Here is a 21,329-nt window from a genome sequence, read left to right as displayed (position 1 = left end):
TCGATTAAGTGAAAAAAATTGTTTTACTTAGTACCATACATTCCTGCATTGCTGTTAGGTTTGCACTACCTTCACCACCTGTTCATCATCACACTAGAGTCCATTTAGGGAAATTGACCCATCAAATTCTGAAATTGGAAGGCTTTGGCACAGCGATTCCTCCACAAGGGAATAGCTTGTTTGCAATGAATGTCACCAGTGAATGTTCACAACAAGAAGTTATTCCCGTTTCCAGTGTCTCTGAATTTTCATGCACAGAACTGTATTGTTCCTCGAAATGCCCTATTACCCGTTTTCCCTGGCCCCATGGGATTTGCATGGACAGAATTCAAAACTTCTTCAGGGTTTCCATGCTCTGTCAAAATCGTAGATCCACAGCTCTAGTTTTCTTGATCAAAACAGCTCACCTCAAAACCAAAGGAATGGATCATAAGCGAATGAGAGAGTGGGAAGCATTAAATCAATATTAACATTCTCCCTTTATTGACCAGATGTTCACTCAAATGTAGCAGCAAACCATTTGCACTGCTGTAATCATAACTCAGTTTAGTGAGTATTTGGGATTTATACAGCTAGTTCTGCAAACCTGAAATCATGAATGGGGACAGAATGAAAGGCAAACAAAAACAACAGGAGGGAGCATGTGCGCAGAGGGGCGGGTCTGGTGACTAGATATGCCTTGAACTGTTGATAAAACTTCAATAAGGGAGAGTGCTCTGTAGCTGGCCTCATTTAACTGCAAGGAATGTCACCTGAAGTATAAATTGAGGTACGGCAGGATAGCAATGCATCCAGCAAAGTGTATCGAGATAGGCATGGGATTGAGCCCAAGGGCGTCTTGTGGGTAATGCAGATAACAGACATGAACGAAAACAGATGTATGGTGGCTTTCAAGAACTGAATTGATATAGGGTGTGCTCCTTTACCCTTCTGGTAACACAAAGACCTTAGGTCTACCTAAACAGAGTCTGCTAATGAGAACATTATGGGATCTGGTCACGATTCCTCAATCTTTTATTCTCAACGCTGTGGCAATAAAAACATTACTTTTTGCGAACTAAAATGATCTGTAGGCACAATTCCAAATCTACTGCAGAAGGCACTCAGAGGACCTTCATCATTTGTAGTCTGCCCGGACATTAGAATGCAGGGATCGAAATTGCTGGAGGTTGGTAGCTATTTAGCTCCAGGATAGGTCCTAGAAGAGCCTGGTTAGCTTGTCACCAACAGCTACAAGGAGACACTTTTGCCCCCCCCCCCACCCACACGCAGGTGCCACACACATGTATTGATCTCAGTACTCATTATGTGTCTTGGAATATTATTATACCTCTAGAAGGAATGTAACACAAATGGTCATGTGTACTGTACACAAAGTTTGAGTTGCCTCTTATTTTAGTTAGATGTGTTGTATACTCTATTATCACCTCATTATGCAGCAGAGAGAAAGCGTGAGCAAGGTTGCATCACAGAAAAAGAGGTGACAGCAGAGATAGTAACAGATGTAGTGGCAGAGTTAAAATGTGGCGGCAAAGATGAATACATGAGAGGAAGCAGAAAGATGGAAGAACGCACGGAAAACAAATGTAAAAGACGTAAAAGGGAAAGCAATTAATGGGAACGTGAAAATGGAAGACATGTAAAGCAGCATGGCAAGAGACAGCAGATTTAATAGAAACAGCAAAAGAGGAGAAGACACAAAAAAGCAGTACAAGGCAAAGGTTCAAGGCATGTGCATGCAACAGCTTGGATGCAACATGTTCCGACATCCTTCAGGTACTCCATTCATGAGACTGGGCTTTAATAGCCCCTGAATCACCATGAGCAACGGCTGGACAGAGGAACATCCTGACACCCAGGAACTACTTCCAGCTTCTACTCGAATTCCAGTTTCGACCCCTGGAATGTATGACCAACTTTTCTTACCTCCCCTATCTTCTGCACCAGGTTCTCCGTTGTGTACCCAGAGTAGGTTGTGCTCTCCACAGCTGGCAGTAGGTACGGAGGGGAGTTGCATATCAGGATGCAAACCTTGTGCGTCTGCCCTCTGAAAAGCAAATAGAGTTATCGAAGAAGCATGCAAAGTATAAGTGACATGAGCAGAACAATATAGGAAGTGGTGATGGCGCAGGACCAAATATGACTCCCCCCCCCCAGACAGAGCAAAGGTCAGAAAGTGATCGGACATGAAGAGAGGAAACTATGGACACAAGCTGCAGAGACTGCCTACTCCAGAACCATGAGTGTGCTAGCAAGCCGTTACAGGTGAGAGTGAAAACCAAAGAAGGGTCAGAGAACAATCAGTTTAGGGCCAAACAGTAAAGCATTTTGGATGAACAAAAAGGATTTTGAGGGGATTGAATGTTTCTTCACCATTACCCTCTGCTTCGAAAATATACCCCTTTCTTCCCCTTCCCACTCCACATCGTCCTCCCCCCCCCCCCCGCCACCACCACCAATGTAGACTCACATCTGTTCCCTCATCTTCTTGAAGTCATCAAATAGCTGCAAGGCTGTGCTGAGACCCTCTGCAATCAGACTGCAACTTTCCCCTCCTCCACCCATGAACCTGAACGAGAAAGAAGGGCAATAATGTAACCGATATACTGCAACGATCAGGTAGAGACAAACAAACATCATTAGGAACAGCAATAGCAAAGCCAAGATGTACTGCAAACATGGGTATCATTTCATTATTGCCAGAGGAAGCAGCTGCTTCCCTTGGTTGACTCTTTGGTATCCCAGGCTCGGTTCTTGCGAATCATAGGTCAGACAGAGGTCGCAAGAGCAGGGTCATGGGGAGAAAGGAAAATAGGTCTCTAATAGTGAAAATCTCAGGACCACAACGTAGCAGCAATAGTTAAGGGATGTTTGTGGTCGGTATTGTTAAGAAAGGTGCATGCTCAGAGTTAGAAGAGGCAAAAAGGGAACTAAGTGGCAAATGTGAAAAATGTTGATGTATTTGCGCTTTGTAATATTTTGTGTTTTCATTCATATATTTGTCTGAAGCATTGCTGGACACAGTGCCAACTACTGGAGGAAGTACGAGTTAATTCAGGTCTATTAAAGGGCTAGAAGATCACCTTTATTACTCACTTTTTCGAAAAGCTTACCGATTGTGTCCTTTGTCGTAGCGCTCTCTTCCATTTATGCAGTGGCAATTTACTTTTTAATGAAGAATTTGAACAATAATCTGCAAAGATGTTCAGATGCCAACCTTTCAAAAGACCAGTATTTATTCGAAACATAACTAACTCGTATTGGGGAGAGTATTGCTTAATTAGACATAGCACTATGATCTGACTGAGTGCATGGATTTCTGTGGCATTGGTAAATATTTGCTGCTGTGTACACATCTTTCGGGACATCCTGATCTTATTCTTTTTCATTGCATTCTGGAAATTTTAGTCCTGGATATAGAATGTGAAAAGCAACATTAAACGTGGCAAAATGCATACATAAACAGAATGAACATCTCCCAAATGACATGAGGCATTTTTTAAAGTATGATACTGCTAAAAATGCCCCCATTTTGGAGCCAGCATGAAAACAACTATGTTCACTCCATAATGTATTGTTAATACCTTTAGCTCGATATAAAGGGAATGCAGAGCAACACCAGAAAATGTAAACAGAAAGGGCAACTTCCAAAGTATTTTACTGCTTAACGTGAATACATATCTATAAGCTTGCTTGTCGTACTTCGAGTTTAACAAGTGTATTGGAATTTCTTTGTTTTCAACAATTTTGTAAGAGATGAAAAAAGTCAATCTTTGCAAGTTGGTTTTGGGGAGGAGAATGGGTGGTAATGGGGCAGGGAATTAAAGGGGGGCAGTATAATGGGGACACTGAACATGTGAGGTTGTATCTTTTATGACTTTAGTAATATGAAAAAATAAATGGCATCAGTTGCCATTACTGAGACATTTGAGACTAAACTTAGCATACAACAACGGCCGTGAGGAGAATGCGCATAGTCAAGTCCCCCATTCGAAAAAAGAAGTGGAAAAAGACAACTAGCCCCCCCCCAATAAATAAATAAATAAATAAATAAATAAAGGTAGAGGGCACATGTCATACAGGGACACGGACATCAGAAGCCAGAAGACAGCAAAGGCTAGGTGATGCGGCCAAGCCAGAAAGTGAGAAAAGAAAAGAGAGTACAAGGTTGGGAAGGATTGCGAGTTGACTGGGAGGGTGGTGAGTGAAAGGGGAGACATTCTAGGCAGTGTCACCCAGTTTAGAACAAGCAGTGAGAGCGGCACACTTGCAGAAACTCATCCCTTGAGATCACGGTAGCAGGACTGGAAACAAGTGTGATGCATGATAGCAGCATTTGGGACATTTTGGGGAAGTTACTGTGCAAGTACATCTGTGCAACTCTGTCATTGTGCAGAAGTCACATAGGACTACATGCAACCGTATCACCTAGACATATGACGCACTAACATATATGGTGACCATACCTGGTATGTCAGAAAATGTAATTCACGCTATTAAGTGTCCCTGAAGGAAGTATTACATAGGAGAGAAAACATGCAAAGTGCGGGTAAGGATTAATGAACATAAATCTTGTATCCGGAACGCAAATCAGGCGTCAGCAGTAGCAAGACACTTTAAGGACAACGCACATTCTATTACACAATTAAGATTCATGGCACTGAAGTACTGTTCACGAAAGGACCAGGTAAGGACATGAGAAAATGGAGGGCACAGCAAGAGGCATTCTGGATCGACAAATTGGATTCATTAGCTCCAAGTGGAATTAATGAGAAGCTTGATTTGAGTTGTTTCTTGTAACACTAACTTGTTTTGAAAGCAGTAATTAGACATTATTTCCAACATTGTAGCTACATGTGACCATCTTGATATATGTGAACATACAGAATAAGATTCATATTGTTTATGCTCAATGTTATGTGATATGGCTAATGCCAAATGGTAATTTTGATTCACACACCTAATTACTCAACCGTAATCGGAGGTGCATTTCAACGCGATCATATTTTTTCCTACTTTGGTTTATTCCAGGTCCATGCTAAAGTACTAGCGATATTCCTAGAAACCCTCCAGTATACTGTTACGCTCACCTGGTATCCACAGGGACGCCACCCAGCCAGGTTACTCGCTGGTATGCTTCTCAGCTTTGCTCTGATGTGGTCTGCGGGGAAGGTTCTGCCTGAAAATACAGGAGGACTGTGTTCAAGACTGACCGACTGGGGTAAATATCCTCCCTCCAACCCTGTATGATTTCAGTCCCTCTGGCGCCCCCTCCTCACCTGGTGGTAGAATTAGGTGTGCTCTCCGTCCTGCCTTCTTTGCAGGGGCGCGTTGCCTTTCATGGGCGAGTGCGGTCCAGTTACTTCACTGACGCCGGCCCGTTTGATATTGTTCAGGTAGGTCTTATTGCTGTTCTTTAGTTTTGTTGCTATCCTGCATGCCTTTCTTTGTTTAAAACGTCTTGTTTTTCTCCCTTAGGTATGCAGAGCTTCAGCACGGGCGAACTGGCTTGGTTGAGCCCCGCTGGTAAATGATGGCGCATTAAGAGCGCTATGATGCGGTAAGTAAGCGCTTTGCGCAGCGCTGCAAAGTCTTGCCTTTGATAACCTGTGTTTTCCTTCCTTGTAGGTCGTGGTGTTCTTCAGCGCGAGTGGAATGTCCAGAGTGGTGCCAGCCGAGAGGCGACCAGCCAGGTAAGCCTTTTGAGCAGTTCGTAATTTGTAAATGTCTCTACTGCTTTCTTTAATGTTGCCTCTATCCTCCTATTTCAGGTCGTTCTGTCCGGGAGGCGTGCAGATTCGAGGAAGCTACTCTCAGTAGCTGCGAGTGTTTAAAGATGAAGACTGCAGGTAAGATGCTGCTGCTAATGATGTTCCTTTTGTCTCCTTCCAGGTTCTGCTTCTCCGAGGTTCGAGGGAATAGCTGGACATGGTGAGCGTCATGTTGCAAGCTGCAAAGTAACGCTAAGCGTGTTGTCTTGCTCGGGTGTACTTTAAATAGCCCCAGCAAAATAGTCCAGGTAAAGTAGTCCCTAGGCTACCACACCCAAAACACTAGACCGCATAGCTTGGTTCTTGAGAACCAAGCTATATGGATGCCTCCATGTTGGCTGACAATACAATAAAGTAGTTCCCAAGCACATTGTTTTTCATGGTGTATGAGCCTGGCGCCATAGGTGCCAGCACTGGCCCCTTGATAGCTTTTGAAGAGGATGCCAGGCTCTAGAGGACCGAGTCCTGACTCCACCTGGCCAATGGGTTTGCCAGAGGGGGTTTTGGGCGAGGGTTGTGACATTTACTACTAGTTTCACAGGTGATATATCGCCATATATCAGGTAACTCACTGAAGAGCATTATAGGTATAGATCCAGTCTGCAAGCTTTAAGCTTTTAACATCACAGGTCTACGGATATAGTTAAACACCATCTTAAGATGGCCGCTGTGGAAACTAGCGATTCCCGGTTACCATGACCACAGAATCAACAACATAACCATACGGAACTCGAGCGCGCGCTCACGCGGCATCTCAACACACGGCAGCATTGCAGCAACAAGGTAAGGTAAGGCAAAGACTCCCGTGCGATCAGGCTAACATCCACACGAAGTGTGCTTACTTATAGAATCATTCTGCATCTTTATAGAGCGGCAAAAGTAACTTTCTCATGTGTCCATCGACACCGAGAGCAACACAAGAATTCTAACGTACGATCACTCCAGTAACCCAAAATTGCAGGTTAGTTCTGTGCAGATTAAGAAGCACATTTTACGTGGAATCCTTTCACATATATCAGGTGTTAACTCGACTTTACCATTTCTTTTCCCGTTTCTCCACTATTTTAGCGCGACATTGACCTCCTGCTTGATAACATTTCAATACGTATGTATTTTCACATTGATACACCATTGAATGTGATTTATTCATAATGATTTTACAAATGAAATTTTCTTGCGTATTGGGAAATCATTGAACAATATCTGGATTCTTGATTTTGAATTGCTTTACTGACTATTGCATGCAGTAAAAATAACTATCTAAATATTTGCAAATGACTGCTATGAAATGTGAATGACAATGTCCTGTTGCATACATTATCTTGAAATTTGGTGATAATGATGATTCCTTGTGACCTTCACTGTAATCTGAACTAACGGCCCTGGCAAAGAATAAATATATCTGAAATGTATTGGGCGTGAATACCCAGTTAGAGACGTCTGAGCAAACAGTGATTCATAACTGACAAGTGGAGATAAAAAGTACACAAGCAGATTCATACCACACAATAGTGGTCTCGGGAGTGCAACCCACACCGCTGGCTTCACAGCCAAGGTCCTTGTACTATTACAATTTTCAGTGCCATTTCACGGAGGCACTTTACCAGTGAATTTGCACCCCAAATGTTATAAACCAGCAGTCCAAAAAATCTTTACAAACCGAAAGAAAGTAGGTTGTGCACACTCACATCATCATGAGGACTATACCTGGTATGTCAGGCATAAACTGGAATTACAATTCGTTATTAAGGTATTGGAGGGAGCACTTACCATATGATAGCACCTAGAAAAGCGAGGCTAATGCATACATATTACAACTGACGAGCGTATATGACGTACAATCTGCCAATATATGAAAGCACTGGGTCATTTGAGGATGCATTTAATGTGTGATCACAGCCCCTGAACATAGAAGAATGTAACATACTTAAGATGATTATACCAAACGTAGGTTGCGTTATATAGCATTGGTTGGAATACATTTGATATCAGAGGTTGAACCTTGCCTGGTTAGGTGGTACCATGCGCTTGGTATCTGTGCCGGGTATGTGAGTAATTAACAGACTTAAAAGGTCATCCATGGATATTTGAGGCTGCACTTGGCATATGACTGAATCCCCAGGACACATGAGGATGACCCCTGCAGTGCATACTATAGCAATACCTGGCATGTGGCACTATAACTGGCATGTGATGTCAGGACCAGCATAAAAGTTACTAAAGTACGGCAGCACCTAAGAAAGTGAGGCTCCGTTTACCATACAATAAGTATACCTAGTGTGCCAAGCTATAACTGACACCTAGCCGCAAAAACCTGGAACAACATCCCAAAAGAAATAAGAAACACCGAAGATTACCTAAAATTTAGGAAATCACTAAAAACATGGCTCTTCAACACCTCAGACTCAAACTGAAAACAAAAAAAGAGAAAAAGGATGACTAAACTGAAAAGGACACAGACAGCCCAAGAAATGACAAGGAAGCTCCCACGGCACATGGACGGGTGACTCAGGATAGACTGGAACAGAGGCGACACGCACAGAGACAGAGTCAACTACCCCAGCCAATCCCACCTAACATCTCCACACGCCCCTTAGTTACCACCAGATACCACAGTGTTGTGGAATTGTTGAGGTATTGGCAATCCACCACACTACCTGACTTCTGGACATCGACAGGTGCACTGGCCACAGGAGTATGAAGGGAGGGCAGGGGGGGCTATCAGAGATCCCGATAGAGGTGGGGGCCAGAGGAATAAGGAACCTTGGAATGTCAGATGGACCCAGATCAGGACAGAGCCGAATCAGGGGAGACTACGCAAGCCAAGTGCCTCAATTCAGGATAAAAATGCAAACTAACCAACTCCACTAACAATTTCCCCTCTGCATTCACCTCTCAAACTCCAAACCAAACACAACCAAACCTACAGCACAACAAACCACACAAACTTCACTACACTGCAACAACAAAACAAAAAGGCACATAGACTTGCACAACAGTACATGACGACAACCGGCCGCAAACACCCCAGGCCCAGCCAACGGAACCACAGGGGCTGAGGCCATCAACAGCACATCACTGCTCTCTTGCTCTTTTCCTGCTTCCTCCCACTAACTCAACCTCCCCTCCTCTTTCAGAGCCGCCAGAGCGCCAGGGGACCACTCCGGTGGTGATGGTGTGCGGTACAAATGTCCTTTAACATTAACATTAGGAGCAAGATCACAGTCAGGCACATATTGCAATTAGACATCATGGAGAAAATCACAGTAATGGTCAAAATGACAATGGAATGACAGAGCACAAAATCACCATGGGAGACAAGGGATCAACATCACAATGGACAACAAATTGTGAGGTTCCAAACAATGGGGCAAAGTAAAGTTAATGAAAATGAATCTAGGTCACCATGGAGCAGATACAGTAGAGTGACTTAATTTGGTTTGCACACAAAACTAAGGGAGCCAATTCATTCACTGTGCAAACAGTTAATGGGTAACAATTGATGAGAGGCTAGCAAGCAAATACAGTTAGGCATCAATTAAACTAGGGCAGGGGTCTGCAGCATGGGTACACCAGATGATTTGTACTATGACTCCCATAACCATTGCTTATGATGTCCTCCATTAATGAGAGTTGCAATACAAAACATAAGGGGAGATAACGGTTGCAGACACCTGATCTAGGGCAAACAGTCCATACCGTGGGCGGCAATTAGTCTACGGCAACTCATTCATACTGTGGGTACACAGTGTAGGGCAGGGATCTGCAATCTTGGCTCTCCCGATGCTTTAGACTACAAGCATACTTAATGGTGAGGGTATACCGTAGTTGTAGCCCAAAACATCCAGAATACTGCAGATTCCAGATCTCTGGTGTATGATTCGCGTAGTAGCGACCAGCAATCTAAGATGGTAACAAGCAAATACTGTTGGGCAACTGTAGGGTAGAAATCCAGTTTGGAGGTTCTGTGGTACCATTTTATGGGACCCTAAAGTGTGCCCCCCCTACCCCGGTTTAATTTTGTAGGGTCTTTGGCTTCTTTTGATCAAAGGAGCTTCTAGTGAAGTCCCTTTACCACTGCAACCCTTTTTGACATGCAATCCTATGGTAGCCCAAATGGCTCCTAGGACTTGGGTGTTTTTAAGTGTCTTGATTTGGCCATACAGTGATTATTTCATGCAACACTTATTGTGGTGAACACTGGGGGCAGCTGTAATTTAGTTTTGGCTGCATATATGGCACAGTCAATGTCCCTGCAATGGCAGTCCAATGTTCACTTATGGTAGCCATTGGGGTACTTATGTATTTTTCTGTAGGTCCTACTCTCTGCCATTTTGTTTTGGGCAATTCCTTTTGAGGAAAACACGATGCAAGCCTAAAAAGGCTGTTGTGCAAATATGGGTTCACTTGGACCTCACCCTGTACTCAATGGATGGCTTCCAAAAACCTTTGCATGTCTACCTTTTGACAGGACAGCCAACCAAAACACAATCGGCGGGACATGGTCATCCCCCAATAACACCACTGTCAGACTGGAGCCTACATTAGCTTGCAAGAAGAAAAATAGGAAACAGTCCTTTTCATGCTATGCTTAGGCCCTCTGGAACTGCATCCCTGTTGGCAATCTGGACAGAGTCTCCTTCAGTGTAGGAAAGAAATGAAGGCCTGGCTCTTCCATCAATAGCATGCTGTAATTTAGAATCCGGCTATATTGTGCACTTCCTGATTTGTAGTTGGACTGTGACAATAATGGTTTACTTGATGTCTTGTTAAATCCTTGCCGCCAGTGTTTTGCTCCATGACCTGTATAGCCCCCGGTTGCTAAAAAATAAGAAGTGTGATTGGAGGACTGGTTGGGCCAATCCTTCAATCAGTCTATATAGGGGAGGTTGTCTGCTAAGATATTTTCGGTTTGCCAACCTACATGGTCAGCTCTGCTGCTGACCAGATTTGGCCATACTGGCTGGGCCCGTGTCCTGTACCTTCGCTCCATTTTCCTTTTTTGGCTGATGGAAAAACTGCCTGTGCTTTCCCCTCACACTGCTTGTCCTCCTCACTGGATGGGATGGATGTCCTGTGCAGGGACTGTTTGTGGGTTGTTTTTTGCAGTATTTTAGCTTTATCCTACAGGTTATAGTACAATAAAGTAGCAAGCCCCCCTTACCCAGAAAGGGGGCAGGACACCAAAACTGCACCTCACCTCTTTGTCATGGTCTTCTTTAGTCGCCTCCAGTGCTGCCCCATCGTGGGATCATTTTTTAATGCCTGGCTCTGAAGTCTTTGACTGACCAAGTAGGTTACTGTCATGCTACTTGTTAGGTTGTTTTGCAAAAGACCATCAAAGGTAGGACTTTAGAAGACTCACACTTCGGACACAGGGTTCCAACTCTTAGTATATGCCTGAACCACAAAGGTATGTTGGTGACAATGGCTGAGCAGCCAGGCTTTTCTTAGGAGGGGGAAATGGCTGTAGGAGATGCACAGAGCCCAAAGAAACACTGACACACTAAAGTTATGTACAAATAATGGTCTATTTTATATATACACTATGGTACGGCAATTCTCCCAAATAAAGGAGAATTCTATAAAACGCACAATAAGCAACTTCGAATAACCAATGCAATATTCACAGTAAGTAGTCACTTTTGCAATACTTGTAGAATGAAGTATGCAATTCAAAACTGTAGGCATTTGTTTCAGGTATGAACGGATGAAACAAAACCAACATAACGCAGGTATAATTTCACACAGAGACCTAACACTTTAGAAGTCCATCCTATCTAGTTATGAGTGTCTGAGTCAGAATGGAGGTCAAAACAGGCAAGGAACAAGCTGTAGAAAGTCAAACGTTCCAGAGGAAGTCTTCAGTAGCAAGTAACACCCTTTGTTGTGAAAAGGGTCAGGGACTTTGGAGAAGGCCCCCCCCTGAAGGCACACAGGCGTTAGGCCTGGGTGAACGTGTATGGGAGAACTCCAAAACACACAAACCAGCATTCCAGCAACACATAAGCAGCAAAGCAGCTCATAAGTTCAACCAAGAGTCTCACAGTACCTTAGCAGTGAAGAGGATGCAGCACAACGCCTCCATGATACAGCAGCAGACCTGATCACCAGATTCTTGGTCAGGCAGACACACACTGGAATGGATCTTGCAGCAACAGACAAGTGACGAGGCTCTCTGCAAAGGATTCTTTGTGGCTCCGATTTTGGCACCATTTTCAAAGCAGCAGTCAAGAACGGTTACTGCCCAGTTCATTTGTCTTGCTTATCTTGCTTTCTCAGTCCATCGCTCGTGAGGGGACTTAAGGAGTGGAATTACTGTGGAGGTCCGGAAAGAGTACACCAAAGTTTCGGGAAGATTTAATCTTTGGAAGGCGATGCACTGCACAATGGCCACAAGTCCCAGGGTATTGGCGGTGTGCAGCCCGTGAAGGTCACAGCTCGTAGTGGGATGGCATAAATGCAGGTCGTCTCAAGACTGATTGGTCCCACCAGCCTAAGGGTGGGGAGTCTTCTTCAGATTTCTCCCAACATTTGGAAGAATGGGGTTAGGGAAAGTTCCACAGCAGCGGTTACACAGAAGTTCTCGGGTCGCCTGGAAGGGGCTGCCGGCATCTCTCTTCTACCTCGTTGTTTCTTCTGTTCCAGTGGTCAGATGTTCATCAGCCTCAGGATCCATGTCGCTTATGCAGGAACCGAGCCAATCAGCGCCCATCCACCATTAAAATTGTGGGTGGTGACTGCTGCTTCAGGATAGCCAGTTTCCCAGTTGAAACTGGTTCCAGGCAGACAGCAAAAGACAAAGAACAGCAATTTTCGGAGTCCTCCCCCGTTTACTGTCTTCACAGATAGGGACGCCTTAGTGGGCTTCACAAAGGAATCCCGTCAAAGACAAAAGACAAGGGGGCGCTGTTGGCCGCGCTTGAAGATGGCCGCGTGAACGAGCGGCTCTGCAGCCCGTCGTTCCACCACCACGGATTACGTAGCCTTGCAGGCACTTTTGTACACGTCCATGGCTGCCGAGGCTTGCGGAGGACATCGGCTTGGAGCGGACCAACTTTGGGGAACATTGCTGCTGTGTTACCCTGCCCAGCGGACTCTTCCTACCTGCGGCATGTGAAGGCTGCTGCCCTTCCCGCCCGACTGGCCTCAGGAGGTGCGACACAACCGCTTTCAACTGGATACACATATTGGGCAGTCCTGCTAGCCTTGGCTCCTTCCGGTGGCCCGCCCGAGGCTACGACGGTTCCGCTCTGTCAATACCGCCACCCGGTTCTGTCCTCCCTCGGCGGGGGGACTGCGTGGAGAGGCCCTGTTGATCTCCGACATCAGCAGTCCCGCCTTCCCACGCTCCGCGCCGTGGTCGCTGCGTGTTCACCCTAACCAGTGGACCCCCTCCTGGGCAGCCCTAGCTCGCAGGGGCCATGTGCACTGTGGTTAGCGGGCCGTCATGCTCGAGGCTGGAGCCTGTTGGTCCTCAACGTCCGTACGCCTTCGGGTGAGTTGTCAGGGGCGCAGGGGGACCCTGCTGTATGCCACTGTTGCAGGGAGCTCCCTGAGCCAATGTGAGTGGCTCCAACTCCCCACTGAGCCCCCACTACAGCGGGGAGTGGCCTCAGCTTTTCGACATCTGGGCAGCCTTCTATCCCGCTCCCAAGCACCACACTACTTGCTGGTGATTATCCCTCACATGACTGCTCTCCATACTCTCTGCCCTGTTGCCCTGATGGGCCATGCATTCCATACCTGATGGACCCCACCCCCCACCGCTGAATCTCTGAACAGTGGCTCGGCCAGCCTTCTATTGATGGTGCGTGACTGTGACCTGACCACCAGCTAACTACCTCCCTCCAGGTTGACACTATCCTAGTAGCTGCACGGTTGACCTCTTCCCACTGTTGTGCAGCACCATAACTGTAGCTCCAGGGTGTTGCAGGGCTATATGATCTTGGACCACACCTGTCACCAACAGCTTGATTCACCCTGCCACCTGAGCGTTCTTGTCATCCTTGGACCCCTAAACTTGTAAAACATAGATCAGCTGCGGAGCTACTTCAGGAGTCCAAGTTGGTGTGTTGTGTGCCTCCTTGCTCCGCCTGCCCTGACTGGTGCTCATTTCGCCCCCCCTCAATCCTCCTAACTGGTCCTCTGCTACATCGCCTGTTCCAATATCACTTGCAGAGGCCTCCTTGGTACTGGGCTCCTGGTAGGTGCTATGCCTGACTTTGCCTCCACTCATACTGTACAGAACCCTTACTACCCTTCTACTGCGTTGACCTGCTGTTATCCGAGGTCACTGCTGTACAGTAACCTGTTTCCAGCTCTGCGTTGCTTTGGCTGTCTGTCCGGGGCTACGTATGAGGTGTGCTCAACATCTACACTCTCAGCCCGCTGTTCCCTACCCTTTCCTCTATTAGAGCCATCTCCGGTGTACTTTACTTTGCTCTCTCATAACTCTCTGCTAGAGGCTCTACAATGACTAAGGGAGGAGGCAACAAACAAAGCTCCATGAACATGTTTGCTAAAGTCCCTGCCCAGGGACCCAGGGGACCCCGGTGAGTCAGCATCTACCCCTACCCCTGTGGGCGATCGAGAGCCCTTGAAGATGCAGAAGATGATGGACTTCATGCCGAAGGGGCTCACAACCGTCAACACCAAATTGAACGATATGAGTGCCACGATCAGCACTATAAAAGGCCCGTATGGAGAAAACCAACACCTGTATCACTGAGGTTGAGCCCATGGTTGGGGTGACAGAGGATGCTATCACCTCGCTGTGGTCCGACCTACCGGTGCTCACTAAACAGGTTCGGGAGATTGAGAAGAAGAATGATGACTTGGAGTCCAGGTATAGGCGCAAAGCAATTGGCCCCATAGAAGATTTTGTGGAACGTGCCCTTCTATCTCCTCAATTTGCAGTGGAGCGAGCCCATCGCACCCCGATGATGAAGCCTAAGCATAGGGCCCCGCCCTATTATTGCCAGGGTCTTTAATTACTGTGACAGGGATATGTTGTTGTGGGCTGCCAGAGCCAAGGGCGAGTTAGTGCTTGGTTCGAATAAATTCCACTTATATCCCGACTTCTCCGTAGCAGTTCAACAAGAAAGCAAATCCTCCCTGGCGGTGAAGAGGCGGCATCGGGACCTTGCGGTCCACTACTCTGTTTTTTCCTGCCAAACTCTCTTTAGAGCACTCAGATAAGGCCTTCTTCACGATCCCAGAGGAGGCGATGAAATTCATTGACAAGCACTTTCCTGGGTGACACTGCTTGCACTCAAGTCATTCTCCTTGCTGTCCCGTTATCTGGTTCTCGATGCTCTGTGCATTACGATGTTCTCTATTGGCCTTGGTGGCTCATCTATATACTTAATGTTGCATAGTCTTCTTCCTATGAGCCTATTCATTTGTGAGATTGATCACTGTGGTGGTGTATGACAGGCTGCTAGGCGGTATCACGCCCGTCCCATGCTAAGTTACAATTTATTGGGGTTTGCTGTTCAGGGGTTTTCACCCTCCTGGTTGGGCAGGGGTTGGGGGGGTTAGTGTTGGGATTGTTGGTTTTAGAAAATGGTTGACATGGGTTACATGGCTCTCAGACAGAGGCAACATTGTTCAATGTTCTTATGTGAGAAAATGTGGCAGCTCTTTCGCAGGCTGCACTCATTTAGTTATCTCTGAGTTTGATGGCGGTTGACAGTTTGAGATGTATGAGCTGGAATGTTAGAGGGCTGAACGGCTACCCTAAAATGCAAAGATTCCAGTTATACGTAGAGCAACACAAAGCCCAGGTCCTTTTCTTACAGGAAACACACTCAGGTTGCGGTACGTAAGAGGTTTGGGTGGGGCCCGCAATGCTATTATACTCAATAGTCCACCCAGAGTAGAGTGGTGATGACACTGATCCACACGTCGATACCATACAGTCCTAAGAATAACCACATAGATCCCCTGGGACGGTATGCACTTCTACAGAGAGTGCTGGCCGGTTTGGGGGTGCTTCACCTTAACATATACAGGCCCAACATAGATGACCCTGACTTTTACAAACTGGTAATGGATATACTGGGACAATACCGTCTGATCCCTATCCTTTGGGGAGGCAGTTTTAACACAGTACTAGACTTGCAAGTGGACAGGTCTGGGAGCAGGGCTCGCCTCCTTTCTAGGGCTGCCCGTGCCGTCCTTGATGGACAGCCTGAACTTGGTTGGGTAGATTCCTGGAGACTTCTCAACCCCCAGTCCCGAGGTTACACCTTTTATTCTTCTGTCCATGATTCGCATTCCAGAATCGACATTTGGTTAATGTCAGGGATGCTAATCAATCGCATGACTAGTGCAGATATACTTCCTAGGACTTATTCCAACCACTCGCCGATCACCTTGACTCTAACCTGGCACGAGCGATCGACCCACAGGGGCCCCTGGAGGCTTAAACCCCAAGCAATGTCAGATCCAATATTCAGGTCCGAACTAGGAGAGGCTGTCAAAGACTACTTCGCTATCAACACTGGTACTGTGGGCTCCCTGGCTGTTCTCTGGGCTGCGTTCAAGGCATGCATTCAGAGTATAGCCCTGGCAAAAGAATCTGGCATCCTTGGGGCGATATGTAGGGATCTCCGGAGACGAGAATACACTCTTAGGCTATTGGAAGGGGCATATGCCCTAGTTCCCACGGCCGTGACAACGGGGTCAATCAGGGAGGCTCTCGAGGGGCTCAGATTGGTTGCTGATAGGAAGCTCAAGTTCCTGCATGGCCCGGTTACCGCCAGGCAGTATGGGGAAGGCGAACGCCAGGAAGGCTTTTGGCCAGGTTGGTATGTCAGGAGTCCGGAGGGCGACATATTCCCTTTATTGAGGATCCCGACGGATTGATGGTCCATTCAGAGAGCAACGTCAATGAGGTGTTCAGTACATTTCACTGTATACTAATTGTGATGAGGCCTCACTGGCCACAATTAATATATTCTTAGATGACATACCTCTGTCCATGCTGTCTGATGAAACTCGTGATGCTCTCGATCGCCCTATGGAGTGCAAGGATATTGCTTGTGCCATTGGCGTGCTACCCTCCAATAAGGCTCCTGGCCCAGATGGACTTACTATCGACTTCTACAAGTGTTACAAATCCCTACTCACCCCCCGCCTGGTGGCCCTGTGGGACGAATCGTGTAATAGCAGGGTTCTTCCCCCGACCCTTAGAGAGGCTGTGTTAATGGTCCTTCATAAGCCTGGTAAGCCTGCCGCACAGTGTGGTTCCTATCGCCCTCGGTCCCTGATTAATTGCGACATTAAGATCTTTGCTAAGGTGCTCGCCCTGCACCTCGCCCCATATATGGTACATTTAATCCACTCCGACTCATGTGGATTTGTCTGTGGCTGCCCTACTGCCCTCAACCTTCGACGATTGTTCAATGTCCTGTCTCAGATTTCCCCGGATGCTCAGGCCGTTGCTGTGGTGCTCGATGTTCAGAAGGCATGCGATTCAGTCCCCTGGTGCTTCCTCTAGGCGGTCCTGGAGAGGGGCAACTTTGGTCCTCGCTTTGTTTCCTGGATAAAGCGGTTATACTCCCACCCCGTGGCCAGCGTGTGTACGAATGGCCGCCTCTCCCGGTCGTTCGACATTTGCAGAGTGACCAGGCAGCGGTGCCCCTTCTCCCCACTTATTTTTGCCATAGTTATGGAACCTCTGGCAGAGTTGCTAAGGCACAAGAATACACATAGGGTGGTGCGCCTGTCTGGATCCCCTGAGATTATTTCTCTTTATGTGGATGACGCATTGCTCTTGGTCTGGGATCCCGATCGGAACCTTGAACCGGTCCCGATGGATGTCTCCCAGTTTGGCTTCTTATCCGTTCTCCACCGTACCAAATCGAAGCTCTTCCCCTTGACTGACTCGACAACAGCCCCGTCGGACTCTATGGGACTCACTTGGGGCCCCTCAAATAAAATCTCAGAGTCACGATTACAAGACGCCAGGACACACTACATGACCAGAACTTTGGGACCCATTTACACTGGCTTAGGTCCAAACTGCGTTCTTGAGCTACTCTACCTATCACCATTTTGGGCATGGTTGCCCTTAAGATGATTGTGCTGCCCCAATTATTATACTGCTTTCTGAACGCCCCCCTCTGGCCGGGGTGGCGCTATTTGCTGAGCTTAAAACCATTATTAATAATAGGTTCTTATGGCACTCTGGCGCGGTGAGATTAAAGTGGTGGTCTACTATTCGATCTCCTCGTCAGGGTGGCCTTGCAGTACCAGACTTCGAGATCTACTGGCTTGCAGCACAAGCTCACTACGTGGCCTACTGGGTTGCAGACGGTCCACACATCCCCTAACCCCCTCCATGTGTAGATTGAGCGCCTCGCCTCCAAGCCTAGAGCACGCCGCTCGTTGATCCTTCTGCCCCTGTGGAGAGACCCGGAACTGCCCAGCCCAGCTGCCATTACGGCTTTAGCCTGGGACAAAATACGAAGTCCACAGGGACTTCCCATTGTGGAACTACATCCCTTGCTTCCTCAAGATTAGTAAGGCTGCAGTGGTTAAATGGGTGGCTATCGGCTACTCTTCCCTTGGAGGCATGTACACACAGGCGACATTTGTGAGCAGGCCTGAGGTCCGCGGGCCTCTGAAGAGGCTGTCCTCCGGATGGCTGCAGTATGCTGGACTGCGACGTGCTGTTAGAGATGCATGGCCTGGGTTTCCTGTGCAGCCCCCAGATTAACCATTATTTACACTGGTGACTAGATCCACTGTAATTGCTGGAGCATTTTCTGCGATGTACAAGCAGCTCCAAGAGTGAATTAATAAGCCCCTTGCAGGGCTACCTGAGACTTGGGGTAGGGACCTAGGCACCCATATATCTGATGAAAGGTGGGAGGTCATGTGTAGATGATCCTGGGAGGTGTCCCTGAATGCCAGATATCCCCTAATCCAATTTAAGCTACTACATAGGGTTCATTACACCCCTGCCAGATTCCATACCATGACCCGGGATCATTCCCCCTGCCCCAGGTGCCATGCTGAGGATGCATGCTACTTTCACATGGTCTGGTCTTTCTCTAAAATATCTGAATATTGGGCTGGTGTCTGTATGGCTGTTTCTGTGATGCTTGACAGATTTAACGCTCCGGACCCTGAAAACTTCTTGCTGCATGGCTTCCCTATACTCCGGGGGAGGGGGTCTCCGGTTGGCTAGTATCTGTATGCTTCTAGCTGCACGCCACATTTTTCTCCTTTGGCTCTGCCCGGCTGGCCCTACCCTGGAGCAGTGGCTTCGGGGTGTCACCTGTTCATCTGACACTGAGGAGAGTTGATTTCCTTGCAGCCCTCTGGCTGCATGCCCCGAGATATATGGCCACCCTTCCGGGCATATCTGCAGTCATTAACAGACATTGGAGATGATGATCCCACATTCCCTGTACCTTCGGGCCCCGAGAACTCCTCAATGATTACAGAGGCCTCCCGGAACCGTCCGATCAGTGTCCGCTCTTAACTCCTACTGACTTGAGATGTTATGTTTCTAATATCACTACTGTATTCGCTGATTCAATGAGCTTCTTGCTCTGTTACAATGTCCCTGTGACCTTGTCAAGCAATAATAAAAGGTTAAAAAAAATAATAAAAAAAAGACAAAAAACAAACCAGGACCTCCCCCACCGTGCACGGCAGAAGGACTAGGAAGGGTCAAGCCATCTTGAATTGGTGATAAAAGAACACTGACACCAGTTTGGGTCAATGGTGACAGTCTGTGCACTAGAGTGGCTGCGAGTACAGCCTGGGAGTAAACATTTCACAAAAGTAGGTAGGATAAAACCACTGCCACCAGCCATTCAGATTAGCGTATCAATGTAACCAAAGGGGTTACAGGAGCAGTGAAAAAGGGGATACAGTGTAACCCCTCAGCATTCCACACAAGGTGGGGTCTGCTGATCTCACAATAGAAAAGATGATAATTAATATCCCCCTGCCCTTTGGAACATGTGTTCCCACAAAGGAAATAACAGAAATTAAAAAGGGAAGCCCAAGGGGCTCCCAACAACAATGCACAGAGAGCGCGGCGTGCTGCAAAAGTCAATGACAGTTGCCACATAATTTGGAAGAAAGCATTACTCCAAGAAAAAAGGTATAAAAAGAAATACAAAAAGGATCCAAAAAAATAGGGTAAAAGGATGAGCGAGTGTGGAAAAGGGTTCCACTCACTCGGATGAGCAGACCAAAAACCCAGTAGTCCAGCAAAAAGTGCTGAGGGACTCACATGTGAAGTAGATTTCACATAAAAATAAAAATCTACCCAACATTTCTGAAGGAATACTGTTGTAACATGCCTGGATGTGATGTTTGTTCCCTTAAAGATGTATGGAATGAGACTGGAGTGAAGGTCTCCATAGGGGGGAATTTTGGGGGAAAGTTTGGAATTGAAAATGTTGTGTACTCCCTAGACATTAAAATACTGAATAGGCGCTGCCAACTGTCATGTTTACACACTGTTTCTTGCCCGTGCAAGGTGAGGCTTTAGGTTTTAGTGTGCATGTCCTTGTGATGAAGGCTCTTAGCCTAGTGTGTTATGTTCACCTTCACATCTCTCGCTTCTGGCGGGTTTCTTTTTGGCAAATGTTCGTGCGTTTCAGGCTCCTGCTTTCTAAGGAAAAGCGGCTTTAGCAGATTGTTAGGCAGAATCCTGTGCAGTGCCCTTAGGGACCATTACACACAATTAAGACTACAAGTGGTAATACAAGCTCACCTTTGGTACAAGACTGTACTACACTGTTAAAGTGGAAGCAGTAGCGAAGCAGCCAGGCTTATCTCAAGAGTATATGAGCAGTAGCAGAGATTACACAAAGTGACCACAATTACTGTGACTCTAGCAAACACTGACTCAAGGTTTCAGGTAAAAAATATAAGTACATTTATTTTTAAACCATCTGTTTGCAAAACACTTCACTTCTATTAGATTTAAAGAAAAAACACACATAAAATACACTACACACAACCAATTCTCTTTGTGCAGAACAACTCAAGGTAAGTACCTGATGATTTGACGGACCGGTGTTGTGAAACAAAAGACGTTACCGGGAATACATATGTGAACACTTTTTGACAGTAATGACAGTTCGGTCTTACTAAAGATACACGTATCTGCGGAAAGAAATGTTACCGGGGTAAAAACACACTTAGCACCCGAGTTAACAAAAGAGAGTTAGGGGCAAAAAACATAGGCAATACTTTTGTCAAGGCAGACAGAATCAGAGAAAACTTGCTGATCGGAAAATAAAAGTCAATAGGCCTGCGCCAGTGTCAAGTAGAACCGGTTCCTGTTCAAGATTCAACGTTGCCAGGAGTACTTGGATATTGTCAACAGAGGGAGCAAAAGTTATAAGAGGGAAGGAAGACAAGGGCAAGTGTTGGATGAGGAGACAAGGGTTCACCCTAGTTCCTCGAAGCTGGACTCAGTACCTTATTCTTTGGAGAAGCTGGTGCCACGGAAGTTGTTCCTGGTAGTTTCCCGCAGACTCTCAGTTCCTGGGGCTTCTGTCGTGGGGACAAGGAGGATGC

General features: G+C 46.7%; 1 protein-coding gene across 4 annotated transcripts in view; it reads right to left on the bottom strand.

The window, feature by feature from the left end:
* The window catches only part of MED25 (mediator complex subunit 25), a 613,073-nt gene that overhangs the window by 545,851 nt on the left and 45,893 nt on the right, over nt 1-21,329 (bottom strand). For all 4 annotated transcript variants that reach the window (XM_069605505.1, XM_069605531.1, XM_069605522.1 and 1 more), the window contains exons 5-6: nt 2,471-2,569; nt 1,927-2,047 (exon numbers count right to left, since the gene is read on the bottom strand). In XM_069605505.1, coding sequence (XP_069461606.1) covers nt 1,927-2,047; nt 2,471-2,569 — 220 coding nt within the window. The remainder of the gene's footprint in view (nt 1-1,926; nt 2,048-2,470; nt 2,570-21,329) is intronic.

This window comes from Ambystoma mexicanum, chromosome 1p (genome assembly GCF_040938575.1).
Source record: "Ambystoma mexicanum isolate Mex_15411 chromosome 1p, UKY_AmexF1_1, whole genome shotgun sequence".
NCBI classification, from domain to species: domain Eukaryota; kingdom Metazoa; phylum Chordata; class Amphibia; order Caudata; family Ambystomatidae; genus Ambystoma; species Ambystoma mexicanum.
Note: the sequence above shows the minus strand (reverse complement) of the source record. Positions and strands in the feature narration are given on the sequence as shown.